At 42.8% G+C, this 22078-nt stretch overlaps 1 protein-coding gene across 1 annotated transcript in view; it reads right to left on the bottom strand.

Moving 5' to 3' along the window:
- The window catches only part of hmcn2 (hemicentin 2), a gene marked incomplete at its 5' end in the record, with an annotated part of 113910 nt that overhangs the window by 7445 nt on the left and 84387 nt on the right, over window positions 1-22078 (bottom strand). The window contains 18 exons of the mRNA XM_080738531.1: window positions 299-427; window positions 2543-2668; window positions 4456-4575; window positions 4970-5104; window positions 8305-8424; window positions 8927-8986; window positions 9604-9844; window positions 11307-11428; window positions 12111-12248; window positions 12824-12976; window positions 14051-14221; window positions 14987-15068; window positions 16514-16704; window positions 17115-17249; window positions 18135-18348; window positions 19556-19746; window positions 20852-21121; window positions 21829-21963. Of these exons, the coding sequence (XP_080594657.1) occupies window positions 299-427; window positions 2543-2668; window positions 4456-4575; window positions 4970-5104; window positions 8305-8424; window positions 8927-8986; window positions 9604-9844; window positions 11307-11428; window positions 12111-12248; window positions 12824-12976; window positions 14051-14221; window positions 14987-15068; window positions 16514-16704; window positions 17115-17249; window positions 18135-18348; window positions 19556-19746; window positions 20852-21121; window positions 21829-21963 (2733 nt within the window). The remainder of the gene's footprint in view (window positions 1-298; window positions 428-2542; window positions 2669-4455; window positions 4576-4969; window positions 5105-8304; window positions 8425-8926; window positions 8987-9603; window positions 9845-11306; window positions 11429-12110; window positions 12249-12823; window positions 12977-14050; window positions 14222-14986; window positions 15069-16513; window positions 16705-17114; window positions 17250-18134; window positions 18349-19555; window positions 19747-20851; window positions 21122-21828; window positions 21964-22078) is intronic.

The following is a 22078-nucleotide window of genomic DNA, read 5'->3' as shown; positions in this document are numbered from 1 at the left end:
GGGGGGAAGGGGGGGGGGGGGGGTAAACCACCGCTCAGTTCACACGGGTGTGATTTTTTAAGTAGTAAGTTGTCAAATATGTCAGTAATTTCTTTGTATATTTAGGTTATGTGTCATATCTACCATGTGCAACTTCAAAGCCTAAGAGCCAAACATAAATGTAATTGTCAACGACAAAAACACAATTAAATCGTTAATCGCAATTATTTGAGTGACAATTAATTGTCATATCGTGACAGCCCTAAACATGACTGATGATGGTTCACTTCAGTATTATCAGACAAAGTGATGTTCCTACCTAGACATGGGAGTCCTACTCCCTGGGAACGGTACCCTCTTGGACACACACAACCATAACCTCCAACGGTGTTCTGACATATCTGAGTATAGCGGCACATGTGACTTCCATCCTGACACTCGTCAATATCTATTAAAAAAAGAAAACACACAAAAAACAGTAACATTTAAAATATTGTTTACCCACCCACTGAGCAATAGTCGTCTATTTGGTCTAAAATTGACTGTATAGATTTGAAAGTTTTTTAGACGTGTAAGCTTAGACTAGACGTTGATTAGACATTATTTCAACAGCTATATATAGATGCGGCCTATTTATATACGTCTATTAGATGTCTAAAATATAGACTGTCTATATATAGACGCCTATTAGATGTCTAAAAATCAAACCTCGGTTCGAAGTGGAGCCGTGAATTTGAGCAGTTCCAGGTCTATGTTTTTGATTGAAGTGATTTGTAATTATAATCAAAATCTACAAAGTATTTACAAAATAAATAACTTTTGAACGGCTCTTTGAAAAGAACGGATCCCAGAGATTCGGCTCACTTCAAAGTGACATAAATCCCATCCAAAAAATCGGCTCACTTCAAAGTGACATAAATCCCATCCAAAAAATCGGCTCACTTCAAAGTGACATAAATCCCATCCAAAAAATCGGCTCACTTCAAAGTGACATAAATCCCATCCAAAGAATTGCGCATGGGCAGATCCTGTTCATTCTCGACTGGACACAGACTCTGGTGAGACAGGACACACATTGCCACTCAGAGGGAGCCCATGTGCTCTGCACACGGCTCCAAAAAACGTTCAAATCTAGATGTATATTAGACGTATTTTAGACGAGCCTTTAGACGTATATTAGACGTCTAATAGACAGAATTTTTTTTAGGGGGTAGTCTTTCTTTACAATATGGCCAGAGGGTTTGTCTGTATTGTACTGCATAATCACAAGAGTAGACCAGTCATGTACTGTATGCAGGAAGTCACAAAACAGAATCACCTCCAGCCATAAACAACCACAGAATGTACAGTCTGCACTGCACAACCAGCAAATGCCTGGCCAAGTGAAAATGAACCTTATGAAGAGTGTAAAAGTTGGATCATTGTTTAAAAAGTATATAAATAATGTTTCCAGTAAAGTATTTATGAACTTCAATTGGGCCAGATCAGGCCCAGATCCTCACCACACTAGGACATGCACTCAAGCAGCCAGCCTGTATAGAATGGCTTTGCCAATGAACACTGCATAGTGATTTGTGTGACTTTGTCCACAATTTGCAGACATAGTGGCGATCAATAACTTACGTTTGGAAAGGGGGGCTACACTGTTATTACTTTACGCTCTTATATCTGTATATTGGGATGCAACAATGCAGAATCTTGACTCTTGTAACAGAGCATTTGTACTGACTTTACTAGACAGTGCAGTGACGAATGACTGCAAATAATAGATTGTGGAGATTACATGCCAAGACAGATTGTGGACTGGATTGATGTCACATAATGCATGCACTAACAACGTCAACTACCAGGACCCCGCCACTATGATCTTTGAAGGACCCGACATGACAGCATGCACACGCCCCTTTGACAACATTATTTTCGGCCTCAGGCGCTTTACAACGCTTACCGCTGCCGACTTCGTAGCGGTGGAGAGCTACCCATTTAGAACGGGTACACATTTTGTGTATCATTATTTTATGCTTTAACTATTGAAAAATAGCAGATATACAAGCTCACAGTGCGGCACCGAGTGCCACGCTGAAAGCTTGTAGATCTGCTATTTTTGAAAAATTGTGAAAATTAGAATTTTGACCCGATTCTATAAGTGTCTTTTGAATCCTCCTATGTTTCTATGTCATCACTCTGGCTAGCCATCGTCAAAGAAAAGGTCCTTTTCACTTAACTGGAGCTCAGTTAGTCTGTTCTTGAGAAACTACTATGTCAGTGGTTCTCAAACCTTTTCATGTCAAGGACCCCCAATATTATATTTATTTGGCCACGGACCCCCATCTCAAAATATTTAGTTCCAGGGACCCCCCCCAGATGCAAAATTTGAGTTACAAACGTTCGCTTTGAAAATACATAGACTTTTTCAAAAATAGCAGATCTACAAGCTCGCAGCGCGGCACTCGGTGCCGCGCTGTGAGCTTGTATATCTGCTATTTTTCACTGGTTAAAGCATTCAATAATTTTAGGCCTAAATGGGTTAAGAGAAAGATAATGTTGTATGATAGCCTCTTACCCATGCAGGCCCCGTTCTCTGCTTTGGTCATGCCAACAGGGCAGCTGTCGAAACACTGGTATCCTCCGTCTGTGTTACGGCACTGCTGATGAGCTGGGCACACATTTCTCATGCACTCATTGATGTCTGTAGAAGTAACAACATTACAATATTACAATCATTACAATAGAGTTGTCATCCATTATACCTTGGCCAATGCCACATGAGGACAGACTGCTGTCTATTTATTTAGTCATGGACTCAGACCTGAATTTAAACAGCCACATGCGTGAAGACAATTACAAAGTCACCGTATTACCGTATATCATGGATCAAAGGTCTAAGCTTGGAAAAAGCTTTTTCCTGCATTTATCTTCAGTAGCCTCGACTAGACCTGCAAAGACAGTGTCCTTACAGGTCTGCTTAAAAAATCGAATGCTGCTGCTGAGTGCTGAGCCCTGACGGATACCAAGAAAGTGAATCATAATCGCTGCAGTTCTCAGATCGTTACAGTGGCCGGTGGCTTCCTGTTTGTCATATAATTTATGGCAAAATATCTGATCTTCGGCTACTTTATGAACCATCCAGACTTATCAGGGTTGTCTGGGACGGGTCTGCTTTCTGCCCCCCAGAGTCAAAACTAAGCACGGGGAAACAGAATTCAGTTTTTAAGCACCGCATATCCGGGAACATGCTCCCAGAAAACTGCAAGTTCTGCTACAGCTCTCAGTTCTTCTAAATCGAAGCTGAAGACCTTTCTGTTTGGCGCTGCATTTTACAGGGGTTTTGAGACGTACGGTATGTGTCATTTAGTTTATTCTTTATTCTCTTGTTTTGCGCTACTCTTAATGTTTTGCGTAAAGCACTTGAATTTGATCCGTGCTACAAATTAAACTTGTCTAGCCTTGCCTGATTTGAACTTCCTACAAATAAAAATAAATATATATATTACACGTTCTGTGACATATGCATGTACTCATTGACATTTCCATGGCTGAAGTCCACCAGCACCTCTTTGTTAAGATTAATTTTCATCTCAGAAACAACTGAATTCGGTCCAAGTCAGGTTTCAACATCTTAACGACCGCAATTTCTGTTTAGTATTTCCTTGACAGGCCCATATATGAACACCTCAGGTCAGCCCTGAACCCTGCGTGTGTGAGGAGGCGGCGAATCCCCCAAAATCCAAAGCCAAAATGTCCATGCCTTTTCCAGATGTTTTCAGACTCCTGTTTATGACCCGTAGGACGAGGAGCCATGCTGAGCTAGTCGAATGACCACTATTATTGTTATTATTATTATTATTATTATTATGTATTCTGATGTACCATTTTGAATTGTGCCATCTGTATCTGTACTGTATTTGTCTTGTGTTCAATGTATGTAGCAGCCTGCAAGCAAATGTCCAATTGTTGGGGAAAGTTAATCTACATCAGGGGTTCTCAAACATTTTTAGGGTCAGGTCACCCCCGTAAATAACCAAACTTTGCACACACACTCCTTGGATGGCAAATCACAACCTCCAGCCCTGATTTCTCACCTGGCCCTCTTCTAGCGCCACCATGACGCCGATTTTTGCTAAACACATTTTTGGACACTGCTCCTACACATTTTGGCCTAAAATCACGCGAAGCGGTACACAGTATCTCTAAAGTCATGTCATCAACATGGATCTGTCCCATTTCCCGTATTCCCTCCTGATGCCTACGATTGCCTTCTAAAGTTTGTGTATGGGCCCTGAAGGTCGCTTATCTCCCGATTAGGGAGTTTAATTACTGGTAAGTATAGAGGGTCTAAGTGGTGCTAACTGAAGTGATGCTGATAACTTCCAAATATTATCAAAGTATTTTGAGGCACCCCTGGACTTGCGTCAAGGCACCCTAGGGTGCCACGGCACCCAGTTTGAGAAACCCTGATCTACATAAGGAACTAACCAAGGCAGCGGTGTCCGGAGAGCTGGTACCCAGGGTGGCACACGCATCGGTAGGACCCCAGGGTGTTGAGACATTGATGCTGGCAGGGGGAGACGGAAGACTCCTGGCACTCGTCCACATCTGAAAAAGACATTACTTTACAGATCAGCTTTGGCAGATCTTCAAAAAGGCCCTCGAATGTTTCTGTAGATACACAGTAGTAGACTGTATATCGTCACTGTCGGGCAGAAACCTCGTATCTCCAAGTTTCAAATTTGTATGTTTTTTCATAAAGTAAAGCCCTGCTTCATCGTACAAGACTGTCGCACAAGACTAGTGAAAACAGCCGATCTACAAGCACACAACGCCTCGCGGCACGAGGCGTTGTGTGCTTGTAGATCGGCTGCTTTCACTAGAAAGATCATTTTTTAAATAATAAATACAAAACGAACGGTTTTGGAGATACAGGGTTTCCACCGGACAACGACGACATAAAGTCATGTCGAGACAGGTTAACAGTGATTAACAGTCTTGCCTTCGCAGCTGGTTCCCATCGCGCTTGGCTTGAATCCCGGGCCACACTTGGCCTGGCAGCGGTACGTCCCCACGGTGTTGACACACTGCTGGTTGTAGTGGCACATGTGGGAGCCTTGGGCACACTCGTCAATATCTGCACGTACACCATAAGATGTCAAATACAGCAGTGGTGGAAAAAGTACCCAAAGGATTTAGTTGAGAATAAATACTGCAATATAGAAATACTCTGTTAGGGTGCCCTCACACCAAAGTGCCTATGAGAGTGGAATCCGCGTTCCGCCAATGCATTTTAATGAGAGTGAAGCGGTTTCATGCCAGCAGAGGATTTCTGCAAAAAACACTCCCTTCTCATTGAAATGCATTGGCGGAACGCAGATTCCACTCTCATATGTATTTTGGTGTGAGGGCACCCTTAGGCTGCACACACACCAAAGTATGTTCGCCAGCGGATAATCTCTTTTTGTGCGCGGCTAACTAAAAACGCAGAGAGCGCATTCTGTCCCAAAGCCCGTGCCGCGCCTGTCAGTCACTTCCAGACCCTCCCCATTCCGCCTTCGACTCACCGGACAGACGGGGAAAACCGGAGAATTTATCTGCTCCAGCATAAACACAAGGTCGGCGCGGCGCACAGATATCCTCCACTGACATGAAACCGCCCCCTTCCCATTGAAATGCATGGGCCGAATGCGGATTCCACTCAATAGGTATTTTGGTGTGTGTGCACCCTTACAAGTAAAAGTCCAGAATTCAAAATGTACTTGAGTAAAAGTGTGTAAATAAACGTAGTGGTGTAAAAAGTACAACATTTGGATCCGAGATGTGGTGGAGTAGAAGTGAAAGTATTGGAAATCGGAAATACTCAAGTAAAGTACAAATACCTCAAAATGTTACAGTACAGTACTTAAGTAAATAAGTACTTTGTTACTTTACACCACTGAAATACAGTACACGATTCACGTCTTTGTAGAGCATTGAGTTAGAGGGGGTGAAAATGGTTGAGGTCATACATGGGGAAAAGAGATACATTTGAGAATCTGCCTACGCCTATCTCTGGTATCATTTATTTTATTCTAATCTGCACCGTCACTGCCAAATAAAATAAAGTGCTGAGATAATCATTTTACCTCCCCTTATTTTTTAAATTCCTTTGTTTTTACAGCGTGGTTCCTGGGGGCCCAGCCATGGAAGAGATTCTGTGGGACTACAAGTCTTGTTTGATCTGAGTCAGGGGCTAATCTTACAAACTGTTGGACTGGTCCCACTTAAATGTTACTGACCAACTCATCATAACAACACCACAACCAAAAAGAACAGGACACTTGATATTGTTATTCCGCCGTGGACTGAAGACTCACCTCTTCAGACTCCACCTAAACCCATAGCACTACTGTAACACTCCCCTTCCCTCGATGACCACACATGAAGCTAGATAGTATTTTTTGTACTAGTAGTAGTTTTTGTACTGATTAGGTGCGTAGTCTACCTATGTTATTGTTTTTTAGATTGATATTCCTACGCATTTGTTGTATTGTTGTTGATGTACTGACATCTTATCCTGCTTATTATATTGATGTATTACCTGCTTATTGTAAGTCACTTTGAATTAAAAGAGTCTGCTAAATGCCTAAATTGTAAATTGTTATTGTCCATAGACATTCGACCCGGAAATATGTGTTTGTTTACACACTTTCAAACATGCCTATGTCTATACCAGGGTTTTTAAAAGTGGGTGACAGGGCACTCTGGGGTGCCGTGACGGCAGTCCAGGGGTGCCGCGAGATAATTTGATAATATTTGGAATTTATTTGGACACTTGAAAAAATATTTAGTATCATTTTAAACTTGAAGAACAAAGTTATTTTCAGTAAGTTCTAACCAAAATGGCTGTTATCTCAACGTTTTCCTCGCAACATATAAATCACTAAAATATCGTCACTGTCGGGCAGAAACTTCATATCTCCAAGTTTAAAATGTGCACGTCTTTTGGTAAAGCAAAGCCCTGCTTCATCATACAAGACTGTCTCACAAAACTAGTGAAAACAGCCGATCTACAAGCACACAACGCCTCGCAATGCGAGGCGTTGTGTGCTTGTAGATCTGCTGTTTTCACTAGTTTAGTACATTTTATAGATGATAAATACAAAACGAACGGTTTTGGACATACAAGGTTTCCACCCGACAACAACGTTATGCTATAAATATAAGGTGCTGGGAGTGAAAAATTATAATGTAGGGGTGTCTCGGATTAAAACAATATTCATGGGGTGCCCTGAGACAAAAAGGTTTGGGAACCCCTGGTCTATACAGGGAGACAAAGGCCTTCGAATCGGGCTGAAACCTTGGCTAGTAATGGAGACAACTGACGTAACAGACAGTGCCGACACCATAGACGTCAGCACTGGCCACATGAAGTACAAGATCCACATGGAAGCTATGCTGTTGTTATTATTACTGGTTTTCTTTGTTATTTTATTGGCCAATGAAACCCTGACGTATGCATGTAATGCATACATTTATATGTGCAGTTGTGTACACAAATATATTGTCACTGTCGGGCAGAAACCTCGTATCTCCAAGATTTCAATTTGTTCGCAAAGTAAAGCACTACTTCATCCTATCGCACAAAAGTAGTGAGGTGCGAGGCGTTGTGTGCTTGTAGATCGGCTGTTTTCACTAGTTTAAATCATTTTTAAAATGATAAATACAAAACAAACGGTTTTGGAGATACAGGGTTTCCACCCGACAACGATTTACTGTTCTTTTCCTGAACAATTATTTTCCTGTTTTGCCTTTCGAATTTGTATAGAGAATGTTGTGTATTTTTGCAGAAACTCGCAAATGGCAAGAAACCACTCCATTCCTATTTAGAGGCAGAATCTAGAGATGCAATTTATGGCTCTTTGAAGTGAGCCAGAGCCATTGATCTGGCTCACTTAAAAGAGCCGTTCAAAAGACTGGCTCATTTGGCTCATTGTATATTTACATATTTTTAAGAAACATTCATTGAAACATGAATACACAAGGTGGCACCACATTCCTCTGCTGAGGCTCCCTACTCCGCGAACCGGATCCCATCGTTCTCTTCAAAGAGCCATTCAAAAAGATTTGATTTGTTCGCAAACGTCGCATCTCTAGCAGAATCCACCTTCATAGGTAGATTTCAGAGAAGGTCATAAAAATGCAAATCCCCTGAAAATCTACTGTCTTGCCTATGGCAAGACATGTAAAGGTTTTGAAATGGCACATCCGTACATATTATTATGTAAAGTAGAACACAACATCTAAAAAAAAGATACAGTATTTACATTTTCAAACAAAAAAAGATTGTCTGACCTTGACAGGTGTTGGACACAGGGGAGATGGTGAAGCCAGAAGGACAGGCGCAGGAGAAACCCCCCATGATGTTGTTACAGGAGTGAGAGCAGGGAGACTGGAGATCACACTCATCCTCATCTGGAGACCAGGAGGACACATTTCATTATCTGATCTAACGGCCCACTTACGAGCTGTCTCCATCATGACATTTTACTAGACGATTAATTGTCACGCAAATAATTTACGATCGGAACACATGACAAACATATGACAAATTAACTTAAATATACAAAGATGATGGGGGCTCCTCACGGGCAGGTGAATCAGTAATAGACACAACAGCAGTGACAACACAGAAATGTGTGGGGAGGAATCAGCATAACAACTAAATTGGGGAGAAAAGGGTGTTCAAAGTGCCACGATGCGACCCGTTGTGAGCTTGTAGATCTGCTCTTTCCCCGCTAACGATTATGACGATTATAATAAATTGTGACAGGCCTATAGTCCCACTTCCTGAAACCAAAGTCCCACTGTGGCCATGAAGTCTTGATTCTGAAACCATCTCAAGGATTCACGTTTTTACATTTGACAAAGCGTTGCCTATTATCTATAAGAAACAGGATGTGGGAAATAAACATACCAGCACAGTAGGAGGCAGTGTCCAGGAAGAAGCCTTGAGGACATGTCTCTCCGTCGCCATCTGGAGGAAAAGAACGCTCATTAGCGTGAACAGTTTATTTATTTACTAGCTAATAGCCAGGGACCCACAAGCCCAGAATGGGAGATGACCTGTGATGTCATGCCGTACTTTTTATTTCTGTTTTATCTATTAGTTTGGTCATTAAGGTCCAAAGAATGAGAGGCTTGCTCTGCCTGAAACATGGCCATTTGTATATTCACTGTCCCATCGACTTCACTATACAGGAAAAGAAAAATATTTAAAAGATAAAATAAATGTGCTTTAAGTAGCATGTGAGGGGTCAAACTAGGGGTTCTTCATGATTCTGAATCCATTGCAAGCATTTGTTTTGCATGAAAAACATTCCTAGGGCAAAATATCCACGCCCCAAAAGTGTGAAAAGTGAGGATTTTTTGATGACTCATCACTTTTTACAATTTTGGGGGGCTGAGATTTAGCCCAAGGAATATTTTTAGTATAGGCCTCTCATTCTGTGGACCTTAATGACCAAACTAATAGATAAAACAGAAATAAAAAGTACGGCATGACATCACAGGTTAAACCCTATTTCTTGAGCTTTTTGGCTTGTGGGTCCCTGACTATAGAATGTACATTAGAGATCATTTGGGGTCCCAAACCTGGTATGAGCAAGTTGGCAGTAATCTGGAAGTCCAGAGTGAGAGTAAACATGCTGTAGACGCTGTCGAGCCCAGAGACTCTGAGCAGCTGCAGGAGGGGCCCCTGGCGCTCCTCCTGGCCCTCGTAGATGATGGTGTGGTTGCAGCGCAGCACCATGGGGGCCCCTGCTCTCTGGTGGCTCTGAGAGGACCAGGAGTACAGCTGGCCCGGACCCGTCTGCACGTACGACTCGTCGTACTCCTACAGGACAGGACAGAGAGGAGTGGTCCCACATGTTAGAGCAGTTGTCTTCAAACAAGGGGGGTCCGGGACTCCTAGGGAGACCTTAGAGTTACTACAAGGGGTCCTCCAAATCTTTGTGTGATAGAAACTTTTGTCTCCTTTTTTATGTTAACCACTTGAACCCTAGCGTCCACATTCTGGGAACTTTAGCCAAAAATAGCCAATCAACATGCTCACAACTTGTAGATCGGCTATTATTGGCAAAGTGGTTTGGTGTAGAGGAGAAAAAGAGCAGGCTAAGTACAGAGTGAAAGGTCAAGGTATTAAGTATTGACGGTTCAAGTGGTTACATATCTGATAACACACATTGACATGAATAGCCGATCTACATGATCTATATCCGATCTAAATACTCACAACGCCTCGCAGCGCATGGCGTTGTGAGCTTGTAGATCGGCTATTTTTGGCAAAGTGGTTTGGTGGTGAAAAGAGCAGGCTAAGTACAGAGTGAAAGGTCAAGGTACTAAGTATTGACGGTTCAAGTGGTTACATATCTGATAACACACATTGACATGAATCCAAAATACACTGATTTTGCTGTCAAACCATGAAACTATACGGAATCTACGAAAAGGTTGTGGGGGTCCCTGCTTCATCTCTCTCTCAACTAAGGGTCCTTGGCTTGAAAACGTTGAAGACCCCTGTGTTAGAGAGACCTGAGCCATCACAGGTATCTGATAAAGACGTTCATTTCATGCCGTGGTGGAAAAAGATACCCACATTTCTTTCTTAAGAAAATTTAGAAATACTCTGTTAGGGTGCCCTCAGACCAAAATACCTATGAGAGTGGAATCCGCATTCATTTCAATGAGAGTGAAGCGGTTTCATGCCAGCAGAGGATTTCTGCAAAAAACGCTCCCTTCTCATTGAAATGCATTGGCGGAACGCGGATTCCACTCTCATAGGTACTTTGGTGTGTGGGCACCCTAAAAAGTAAAAGTACACATATTGGCATCAAAATGTACTTAATGTACCCAAAGTAAAAGTACTCATTATGCAGAATGTCCCATTTGAAGTTTGCAAATGTATAAAAATCTTTTTGAAAATAGCAGATCTAGATCAGCTTAATGTGTGTTTTGTAATAATAATCTATAAAGTTAAATAGTAACCAAAGTTTTCAAATAAATGTAGTGGAGTAAAAGTACAATATTTGGAATTTTGGATCCGGGATGTAGTGGAGTTGAAGTAAATGTTTTGGAAATTGGAAATCCTCCAGTAAAGTACAAATACCTCAAAATTGTACTTAAGTACAGTACGTAAGAAAATGTACTTTAATGTTACTTTCCACCACTGATTTAAGGATGTACTGTAAAAAGAATGACAACACCAATAGTAATCCACCATCAATCTATCTTCATCATCAAGCGTCATTATCGTGATCACATACGCACACAGGTAATGAACAGAGGGGTGAACTTACTTGGAGAACCAGGTGTGAGTTGGTTAACGACGGCGGGACAAATCCATTGATTACAATGTCAATGAGCAGAACTCCCTCAGGATCCACACCTCTGGCCACATGGGTCAGACGAAGGACCTCCCCTGTTTGCATATGGAAGAATTTGATCTGATAAATCACCAGTGCTTTACAACAGTGGTTCTCAACCTTTTCAGGCCGCGATCCCCGAAATAATCATATTTGAACTGGGGACCCCCCCACTCTGATGAGCACTTAAGAGTTGAGGCATTACATTTCGTATAACACGGTTCTATTGTGAAAATAGCAGATTTACATGCTAACAACACCTCACGTTCGTTGTTAGCATGTAGATCGTCTATTTTCCCAATTTCTGCCCTTAATATTTGAAAATATGGCCAATGTTAATTTATTTTATAGGTATTAAACAGGTCTTAAAAATCCTTAAATTGTCACTGTAGAAATGTGCAGATACCGTCTATACAGTATACACTTAAAACTTCATGTTGGTTTATTTACTGTTGAGTGAGAAAACAGTGTTTCACATTAAGCTAATCATCTGGTGACCCGCCGACCCACAGGTTGAGAACCACTGCTTTACAATGACAACAACACTTTGCATGAACATACAAAAAGAAAGTGTTGGTGAACAGTGCCATCTCCTGGTTATTTTGTGAACTACTGAAGTGGGTCATCTGGATCAGTCCAAACATGCATGGATGATATCCAACCTGTATTTGTCCTGATTTCATTTCTGCTAAACCAGGACAGTGAGTAGAATAACTTATGTAGGTCTGTAGTGCTCACCGGTCTCAAATTCCAGCTGAGACTCCTGTCTGAACAGGCCCTGGGTGACGGAATAGCCGTTCCTGGTTGCTTCGTTCTGCAGCGCCGTGGTCCAGTAGATGGGAGCAAACACTGACACCAAACAGCGCATCAGGGGACCTGGAACACAAGAGCATCAGAGATGCATGCCTCTTGAAACACCATTCAAACATACTGTCCTGTAGTGTTGCATTGTTGTAAATGTCTTGACTCTTGATGAAATAATTAATCACTTAAAGCTGCACTATGTAACTTTCCTCTTCTAACCTGGATTTGAATCCGGTTTTGAATTGTGTTCTAAGATGTTAAGCCCCATTTAAAAAATAGCGATAATAGCTGATCTACAATCAATCTACAATAGCGTAATACTATATCAGATTTATATAGCGCTTTCCTAGATGCTCGAAGAAACTGTAGATCAGATATTTTACAAAATGAATAGGGAGTGGTTAACCCTTATTTTAACAATAGCTGATCTACATGCTCACAACATGTGAGCTTGTACTGTTGGTCAGCTATTTTTGCTATTTGGGGACATTTTTGAAAAACACAAACCCAAAATAGGTTACACCAGATTGAAAGAAAAGTCCACCAGACACACAAACATTACTTACATACACACACACTGTGAGGAAGGTCAGGTTTCTGTGTGAATGTAAACCTATAGCATAACATCTCTCCATGGCTTTACTCACCAACAGCAGGGGGGATGTTGTCCAGGTGGGCTGTCATGCTGCTGCTACCGTCTTCCACATGGTTGGTGATGTTGGCCTCCAGGAAGGACACACCAAACTCCCTGTCGTTCACCTTGCCTATCAGACTGCCTCTGGCCTTACGCGGAGCCTCACCTTAGAGCACACAGCAAAAACACTGCTCAATATATCTGTAATGCAGGGGTTCTCAAACTCTTTTAGGCTGTGACCCCCAAAATAAACATATATGAACTGGGGAGCCCCACCCTGACAAGCACTTGGAATTGTAGGTATTACATTTAATGTGACGCGGTTCCACAGATAAATATTGTGAAAATAGCAGATCTACATGCTCACAACGCCTCGCACTGCGAGGCGTTGTGAGCATGTAGATCTGCTATTTTCACAATGTTCGCCTCTTGCTTTTTTAATATTTGACAGTTTGGCCAGTTTGGTATTAAAACGGTCTTGAAAATCCTTAAATTGTCACTTTATAAATGTGCAGATACCCTGTATACACTTATGTAGGTTTGTTTACCGTTGAGTGAGTGAGAATTTTTTTTTACATTAAGCTAATCATCTGGGGACCCCACAAAATAATTTGGGGACCCCACTTGGAGTCCCGACCCCAAGTTTGAGAACCACTGCTGAATTGATGAATTGCATTTTATAGCGCTTTTCCAAGTGCTCAAAGCACTTTACAATGGTTCATTCATTCATACATTGGGAGATGAAGAGGCGAACAGTTGATGCCAGCGACCTCACTTCCCACATTCACACACCAATGGTGGGAAGCTAGCACCGACCGACTCATTGGAGGCAATGTGGGGTTCAGTGTCTTGCCCAAGGACACTGGAGGAGCCGGGATTCGAACCACCGACCCATAGATCATTGAGCCCTAAACCGCCCCAACATCTATTCATCTTTTAACTGGTGCATACAAATAAAAATAAAACATGTTGTCTGCAACAATGTGTAAAACCTCATATCCTGGCGATGAGAATCTCAATTGTGATAGGTGACATTATTATCCAAGACTGTCCCTTAATTAATATAAGTTGAGGAGTTGAGGCAAAATGTAATGCCTCAACTCCAAGTGCTCGTCAGGGTGGGGGGGGGGTCCCCAGTTGAAATATGATTATTTTGAAGGGTCGCGGCCCGAAAAAGGTTGAGAACCACTGTTGTAGATACATCAACACATCAATTAAAAAAACAACTAGCCGTTCCTACCTGGGCAGAGACCAGCCTCACATGACCTAGAGTCAATAGTAGGGCCGTCACAAGACCTTCCCCCGTTGACTGGCTCTGGGTTGTTGCATAATCTGATCCGCTCCTGGTAACCTCGACCGCAGCTGCTGCTGCACGGACCCCACTCCTCCCAGTTAGAGAAGCCTCCATTGACTGTGAGTGTCATAAGAAAGAGAGAGAGAGAGAGAGAGAGAGAGAGAGAGAGAGAGAGAGAGAGAGAGAGAGATTAACCACTTAAGCATTGACGTGGGTGAATGTTTGTGGAAAAGTGTTTGTGGAAAAGTGGACTGTACAGAGGGCCCTATCTTGTGCGGTGCATTACGCCTAATCGTATTAGACATGTTTTATTATTTTGAAACAGTTCATAGACAAAATTGTGTGCACATCTCAAGCCTATATTCAGGCCAGGTGCTGGACATCAAGGTATCAGATAATGGATGGAGAAGAACGCCCGCACACTGTTCATATGCTCCAAAAACGTACTTTTATTATAGGCAACTGCAACGTTTCGACTTTACGTCTTCTTTTGCCTGATGAAGACGTAACGTTCGAAACGTTGCATTTGCCTATAATAAAAGTACGTTTTTGGAGCATATAAACAGTGTGCGGGCATTCTTCTCCATCCATTATTATTTTGAAAAACATTTTAATATTGCAGATCTACTGTATGTACATCAACGTGCTGAGGAGCAGCAGCTTGTAGATCTGCTATTCTCCCTGTTATAATGTTTTTCAAAATAAAATGAAAAAATGCCTCCGTTATATGAATATAGGTTACAATTGCAACATAAAATATTGAACAATGAGCATTAGCTTTTATATATTTTTCAAAAACTTATGATGTTTTGGTATGAAATCCTTTGCGAATCCTTTATCGTTGAACATATTTTCATTGCAACGCATGGATCTCTCACTCACTCTGGATGTTGAGGGTGATGGTCCTCTCAGCAACTCCCGCCTCACTCTCTGCCACACACTGGTACTCGCCTGCATCTCCAGCCTGGGGTCAGAGGAACGACACAGCCTAATTAGCAATGTCATATTTTATACTTTGTCGTATAGCAGTGTTGTGCAAAAGTACCGCAACTAGTCATGTCTATAAGCTCACAATGTGTCGCATCGCGATGCGTTAACGCTCGGACCCACTGTACGATATTTAAGTGGTTAGTATTTCACACTACACAAGTGTCTTTCTTGAAATAGGCTGTCATAATATCGTTGTGGTTCTCACACTTGAGATTGATCACCGACAAGGGATCACACACTGCCAGATATTTCACCAGGATACGATCAAGACATAATAGCCAACATTTGTTTTTATTCCAATGTCCAACGAAAACGTGAAAGGCTCCCGTGGCCGTGATATGTGTGCGGTGCCTTTTATACACAGCGAGCAAAACCTTGGCGAGCAAAGTCTGATCTTGCGGCAGATCGGCGGTTTTGTGGTCGCCGACAGCATAATCGGCACGCACGCACGCACGCACGCACGCACGCGCGCGCGCGACACACACACACACACCGCGCGCGCGCGCGCGCGACACACACACACACACACACACACACACACACACACACACACACACACACACACACACACACACACACAACCTTGGCATTTTCTGTGGGGCAATTGAGGTTTCATTCCATTAAGATTGTTTGCGATAACGGTGATTATACAGTATGGCCAGAGTGGGGAAATTTCACACTGTCTGAGAGAGCCGTGACACCCATCCGTCAAAGAGCCTCGGTTTGCAGGGAGTGCAATTAGAGCACCAGTTAGAGTCTTAACAAGGTTACAGGCAGCCAAAAAAAAAAAGAAAACGGCGTCCGATTGTGGGGAACATCCAGCTCTCTGTTCCCTTTCTCCCTCTGCTGCTAATGCTGTTAGGCTCTCTGACTGAACGGGCCACCAATCTGATTTACGCTGGAGGCAGCGGGGACGCCGCGGGGACAGTCACGCACTGTTCTGTGCTGCCACACCAAGGGGACTGCAAATGAATCTCAGCTAGGCTTTCATTTTTCATCTGAACTGTTCTGTTATTTTCCCAAGTAAAAAAAAAACGAAACAAAACAAAAAAGCGGCACATTTATTTATTTCATTCAAATATATCGTCGTTGTCGGGTGGAAACCTTGTACACAACGCCTCGCGATGCGAGGCGTTGTGTGCTTGTAGATCTGCTATTTTCACTAGTTTTGTGCAACATTCTTGTATGATGAAGCAGGGCTTTACTCAACGAAAAAACATACACATTTGAAACTTGGAGATACGAGGTTTCTGCCCGACAGTGACGATATATATATAAATGTCTTCTTTTTGAAGAAGCTTTAACCTTCAGAATTGTATTGGACTTGTTTTGAGACAAAGAAGGCCGAGGGTGACTGCTGTGTACCGCAGATAAGAGAAAAAAAAAAAGGCAGCTAGGGGACACTTTTCTTCTCTTTACCGTGACACTGTAGATAACCAGGGAGCCGTTGTGCAGCATTTGCAGGCGCACAGAGCGGAGGAGGGGTGTTCCGTCTCGGAGCCAGCGGAGGACGGGGCTGGGGTCTCCGTGGACGGGACAGTCCAGCACGCCAGAGGCACCGTGGAGGACCGTTTGAGTCATGTGGGCCTCGCCCTTCAACACCGGAGGCTCTGGAAACAACACACACACGTCACACACACACGTTCATGTAAGTCTAAACCTTCAATCATCATCATACTAATCATCATCCTCAAAGGGCACAACCTCCTCCCACTAATACAATATAATACTATTGATATTTGGTCAAATCCTGTACTGTAGGCTAACAACAGATTAGCAGATTAGGAAAGAATTATACAACCAGCTTTAAAAGGTTAGAAAAGAGAGACTTAACCAGGGTTCAATTTGTAAAAAAAAAAGAAGAAAAGAAAAGAAAAAAAGCACAGAAGGAGTACAGGAGTCACTTCAGTTCTACAGTACTTATTTGTTCAACAAATATTGATCTACTAGTAGATCATTATTATCAAAGATGCATTTTCAAACAATTCAGACATTTCCCAATGATGTTTGTTCAGCTCACCTCGGATGCGGACGAATGAAAGAGCACGTATGGAACCCACACTGTTCTCCGCTATGCACATGTAGGTCCCAGCGTCACTCTTTGTGACATTCTCAATGATCAAAGAGCTCCTGCCAGCCTCATCCACGGTGGCACCTGACGAAGACAATGATGATAATGTAAATGTAATCATTATTATTACATGACAGCGTTCATGTTGAGTTGTAATGAGAGTTGTTGCAACCTTGTGATTACATGACAATCCTCTTTCTACATAGATATAACCAGCTAACCAGCCTTGCAACCAACAATAGCTGGCATCCTGTATTGCAGTGGTTCTCAAACGTCTTAATTTCAAGGACCCCCCATAACTCTGAGAGTGCACAGATGAAACCAAATGGACGCATAAGAGTCCATTTGATTCCATCTGTGCAATCCCAGAGTTACAGACCTGTACGGGTCCATTTGGAACCCCCCTCAATGTACCCAGAATCCACATAGAACCCTCTGGATCCCACTTTGAGAACCACTGCTGTATAGCATCGGTTCTCAACCTTTTCAAGCCGTGACCCCCAAAATAATCATATTTTAACAGGGGACCCCCCCACCCGGACAAGAGTTGAGGTATTACATTTTGTATAACACGGTTCTATTGTGAAAATAGATCGGCTATTTTCACAATTTCTGCCTCTAATATTTGACAATTTGGCCAATGTTTAATTTGTCATTTTAGAGGTATTAAAAAGTCCTTAAATTGTCACTTTAGAAATGTGCAGATACCGTCTATACACTTAAACCGTATGTTGGTTTGTTTACTGTTAAGTGAGAAAACAATGTTTAACATTACGTTAATCATCTGAGGACTCCCCAAAATAATTTGGAGACCCCCCCTGGGCATCCCGACCCACAGGTTGAGAACCACTGCTGTATATAGGATATAAAATGAACCGTACATACAACACTGTTCTTTGGTATAACTGTTAAAGGTTTGGTATAAGCAAGCCGATTAAGCAAGTGATCATGACAGATCATGTACATTACCTGGGTAGGGGCTGTTATTTGCAGACCAGGAGATGACAGGGGTGGGTGTGCCCTGAGCATGGCACGACAAGGCCAGACTCTGACCCTTGTTCAGGGTCACGTCACCTGGCAGCTCCTTGAAGGCGGGCCTCATGTTGACAGACAGGCGGATGTCCTGTCTCACAGAGCCTGCGGCGTTGGTGGCCACGCATGTGAACACGCCGCTGTCGCCTGGCTGTACAACAAGGGACATTCAAATTAACCTCCTGAACATAGATTTGAAAGATTCCAAGAACATAATGGAAATACACACAGGGGTGTTTATTACTTGCGCCAGCTAAGCAGAGCGCGCAAGCACTATGTTCGGCTGGGTATGTTATGTCGGCAGGCATCACCAGTGTTCCTGGTAATGCCAGTGGTGATGTCACTGGCATCGCCAGTGGTGATGCCAGTGGTGAGCGCACCTCATGGTGCGCTCGGCTGGCGCACAAGTAGGCCATACATGGCCTACTTGTGCACAAGACGCAAGTTGGCACCTCGACAGAGTGCAGTTCTAGTTTATTAAAGGGGGCCTGTCACCTAAAGGGTTACTGTCACTTTAAGAATCATCTTAAAAAACAAGTTAATATTTTTATGATGTCACTGTGGGGATGCACAATTATAAGCCAATCAAATTAATTGTCTCTATAGCCTGACTGTATGACTACTTAATGTACAGGTCAGCTGTTGTTGGGCAGATTACACTGAGACAGTTTCAGACTGTTTGAGGATCCACACGGGAGAGAGACCACATGACCTACTGTATCATACTATTATAATTTCGGGGCGTGTCAGCAGACCTTTAACACTTGGGGAGCCAAACTCGTTCAGGGACGAGTTATGGCCACTAGGTGTCCCCCTGCCACAGGAAGTTATCTCGTTCCCAGACGAGGCAACAAACAGTTAACTTTTTGAGCCTGCAGCTGCCCTTTGAATGACCTGAGTGCATTACGTCACCCAGTCAGTGCAGGCAGCCCCTCTGGGCAAGACATCACGGAAGGACTTAACATTGCTTTAGATTCTACTTTGAAACATAAGAACGGCTTTATCTAAGAATGACATGAAAACAGCCCCATGGAAGCAGAGAGCTGATTGTTTTCACGGCGACACTTTACCGATTTTTGGATTTTAGTTTCGCGAGCGTTTGTAAACAAATGGATTATCCTCCTCAATCTTCTCTGGACACGCACGTGCACACGCACGAAGCTTGCGAGGCACGTCAAAACAAAGCATAAGTCAATGGTGGCAGCAGCAACAGCTATAAATGTTATAAACCTTAGCAGCCCATGTGTTAAGTGGTTTTCTTTCAGTAAAACACAACATAAATTATTTCACATGCACCCATCCATCTATTGTTCCGCACTGCATGTTGAAATAAGTATTATTAGCACAGTATCTCTAACCTCTGCTCTTTCAATGATCAGCTCTCCCGATCGCAGCACAGTGAATTTGCCTGGAAGGTTGGGCACAACGGCACCGTCTTTCTCCCATGAGACCCGGGGATCTGGGGAACCCTGGGCGGCACACGGAAGCAGGGCCTGGAATCCCTGGATGACTGACAGCTCTGTCTGCCCAGCAGGAATCATAGGTGGGACTGGAAGAGAAAGGTTGATATTATCAATTGTAATGATTTAACAGAACCCCACACCTACTCCTAAATGTTGCATAAGGTCAGCAAACTAATGCCGGAATCTGCAGACTTTTAAACATCAACTCAAAGCTGGACTCTAGCACACAGATCACATGGTTTTCTATAACTTCTTGGAAAACCAGTATCATTACAGAGTGGACCATCCAACTGAAATTAAAGGAGTAGTTCACCCCCAAAATGACCTTTTTTCTATTGATTACCGGTACTCATGCCATGGAGACTTGACAACTACTCCTTTAAGTTCAACTGAACTGGATTTCACTGTTGAACAAAGATTATGGCGCTTTGTTCAAATGATTGAGCAAAATATATATGAGCAAATTGTGTCAAAGAATACTTACAATTGGGTAATCAGTTAAACCAATTAATCAATCGATGTATCAATCTATTCAATGTACACGCAACCCTTCTATGCAATGAAATTAAATTTAGGCCTAGAATTATTGAATGCTTTAACCAGTGAAAAATAGCAGATACACAGCACGGCACCGAGTGCCGCTTGTAGATCTGCTATTTTTTTTAAAGTCGTGAAAATGTGTGCAAATCTTTGAATATATGTATTTTCAAAGCGAACGTTTGTAACTAACATTTTGCTTCTGGGGGGGGTCCCTGGAACTAAATATTTTGAGATGGGGGTCCGTGGCCAAATAAATATCATTTTGGGGGTCCTTCACATGAAAAGGTTTGAGCACCACTGACACAGTAGTCTCTCAAGAACAGACTAACTGAGCTCCAGTTAAGTGAAAAGGACCTTTTCTTTGACGATGTCTGGCCAGATTGCTGACATAGAAACATGTTTTTTTTTTTAAATCTTAGAAGGATTCAAAAGACACTTATAGAATTGGGTCAAAATTCTATTTCTATTTTCACGATTTAAAAAAAATAGCAGATCTACAAGCTCGCAGCGCGGCACTCGGTGCTGCGCTGTGAGCTTGTATATCTGCTATTTTTCAATAGTTAAAGCATAAAATAATGATACACAATAATGTGTACCCGTTCTGAATGGGTTAATATATTATGTAGCTCTTTGACAACAGTGACCACCAACCTTGAATAACCAGCCTCATATCCTGGCTGGCTCTACCGGCTAGGTTTTTGGCAGTGCAGGTGTAGATGCCTGCATCACTGCGCTGGGTGGCGGCGATTGTCAGGGTTCCATTGGCAAAGGTGCGTACGGATGCCCCCTCAACCACAGGCCTGCGCTCCTTGTGCCAAGTCACCTCAGGCTGGGGCTGACCATCGGCTGCACACTCCAGGCTGGCTGGATGGCCCAGCACGGCTGTGTACTCTATACGAGGCACGCTCAGCACAGGTGGCACTGGAGAAGCACACAGAGTAACCACATTACAAATCTCACAGACAAATGCTGGAAATGCGGGAAACTCCGGTTTTCTGCGGAAACTTAGTTTATGTAATCATATTACACAGTAATTGCACTAATTAGGAATTTGTTTCTTTAGATATCCCTTTGAGACACGCACATACTGTAGTGCAGTGGCTCTCAACCTGTGGGTCGGGACCCCCAGATGATTACCTTAATGTGCAACATTGTTTCCTCACTCAACAGTAAACAAACCGCCATAATGTTTAAGTGTATAGAGGGTATGCACATTTCTAAATGACAATTTAAGGACTTTTTTATATTTCTAAAATGACAAACAATCGGCCAAATTGTCAAATATTAGAGGCAGAAATTGTGAAAATAGATGATCTACATGCATGCAGATCTGCTATTTTCACAATAAAACCGTGTTATACAAAATGTGATTACACAACTCTTAGTGCTCGTCAGGGTGGGGAGTTAAAATCTGATTATTTTGGGGGTTGTGGCCTGAAAAGGTTGAGAACCACTGCTGTAGTGTAGTTCAGTGACATTCTAGGACATTTTAACAGGAGTGGGAATAGCAGACGCAGCACAGAACCATCACACTAGAATTGCCTAGTGACCCCTTAACCCTGACAACGTTAATTCAGCGCCCGTTCTTTTCTTCAAATCTACGAGATCGAGTGAAACTCCACATTTACCTTGAAGGACCAGTTTGGTGCTGCCCACAGCTGTTCCTGCTTCATTCTGTGCCAGGCACTGGTAGGTGCCTGCATCACCCAAAGTGACCCGGGAGAACTTCAGCGCTCCGTTGGAAAGCACGGCCAGCCTGTGTCCTGTGACAGAGAAGCAGTGATTGCATTTCCTTCAGCTGAAGCATCTACCTGCCGTCTAGTGCAAATGTGTTTGTATTGATCTGTCCTGTACACAGTAACACACACACAGAAAGAT

The sequence above is a fragment of the Nannobrachium achirus genome (genome assembly GCF_963921795.1).
Source record: "Nannobrachium achirus genome assembly, chromosome: 12".
In the NCBI taxonomy this organism is placed as follows: Eukaryota; Metazoa; Chordata; class Actinopteri; order Myctophiformes; family Myctophidae; genus Nannobrachium; species Nannobrachium achirus.
The sequence above is the reverse complement of the archived record's forward strand: the minus strand, read 5'-3'. Positions and strand labels throughout refer to the sequence as shown.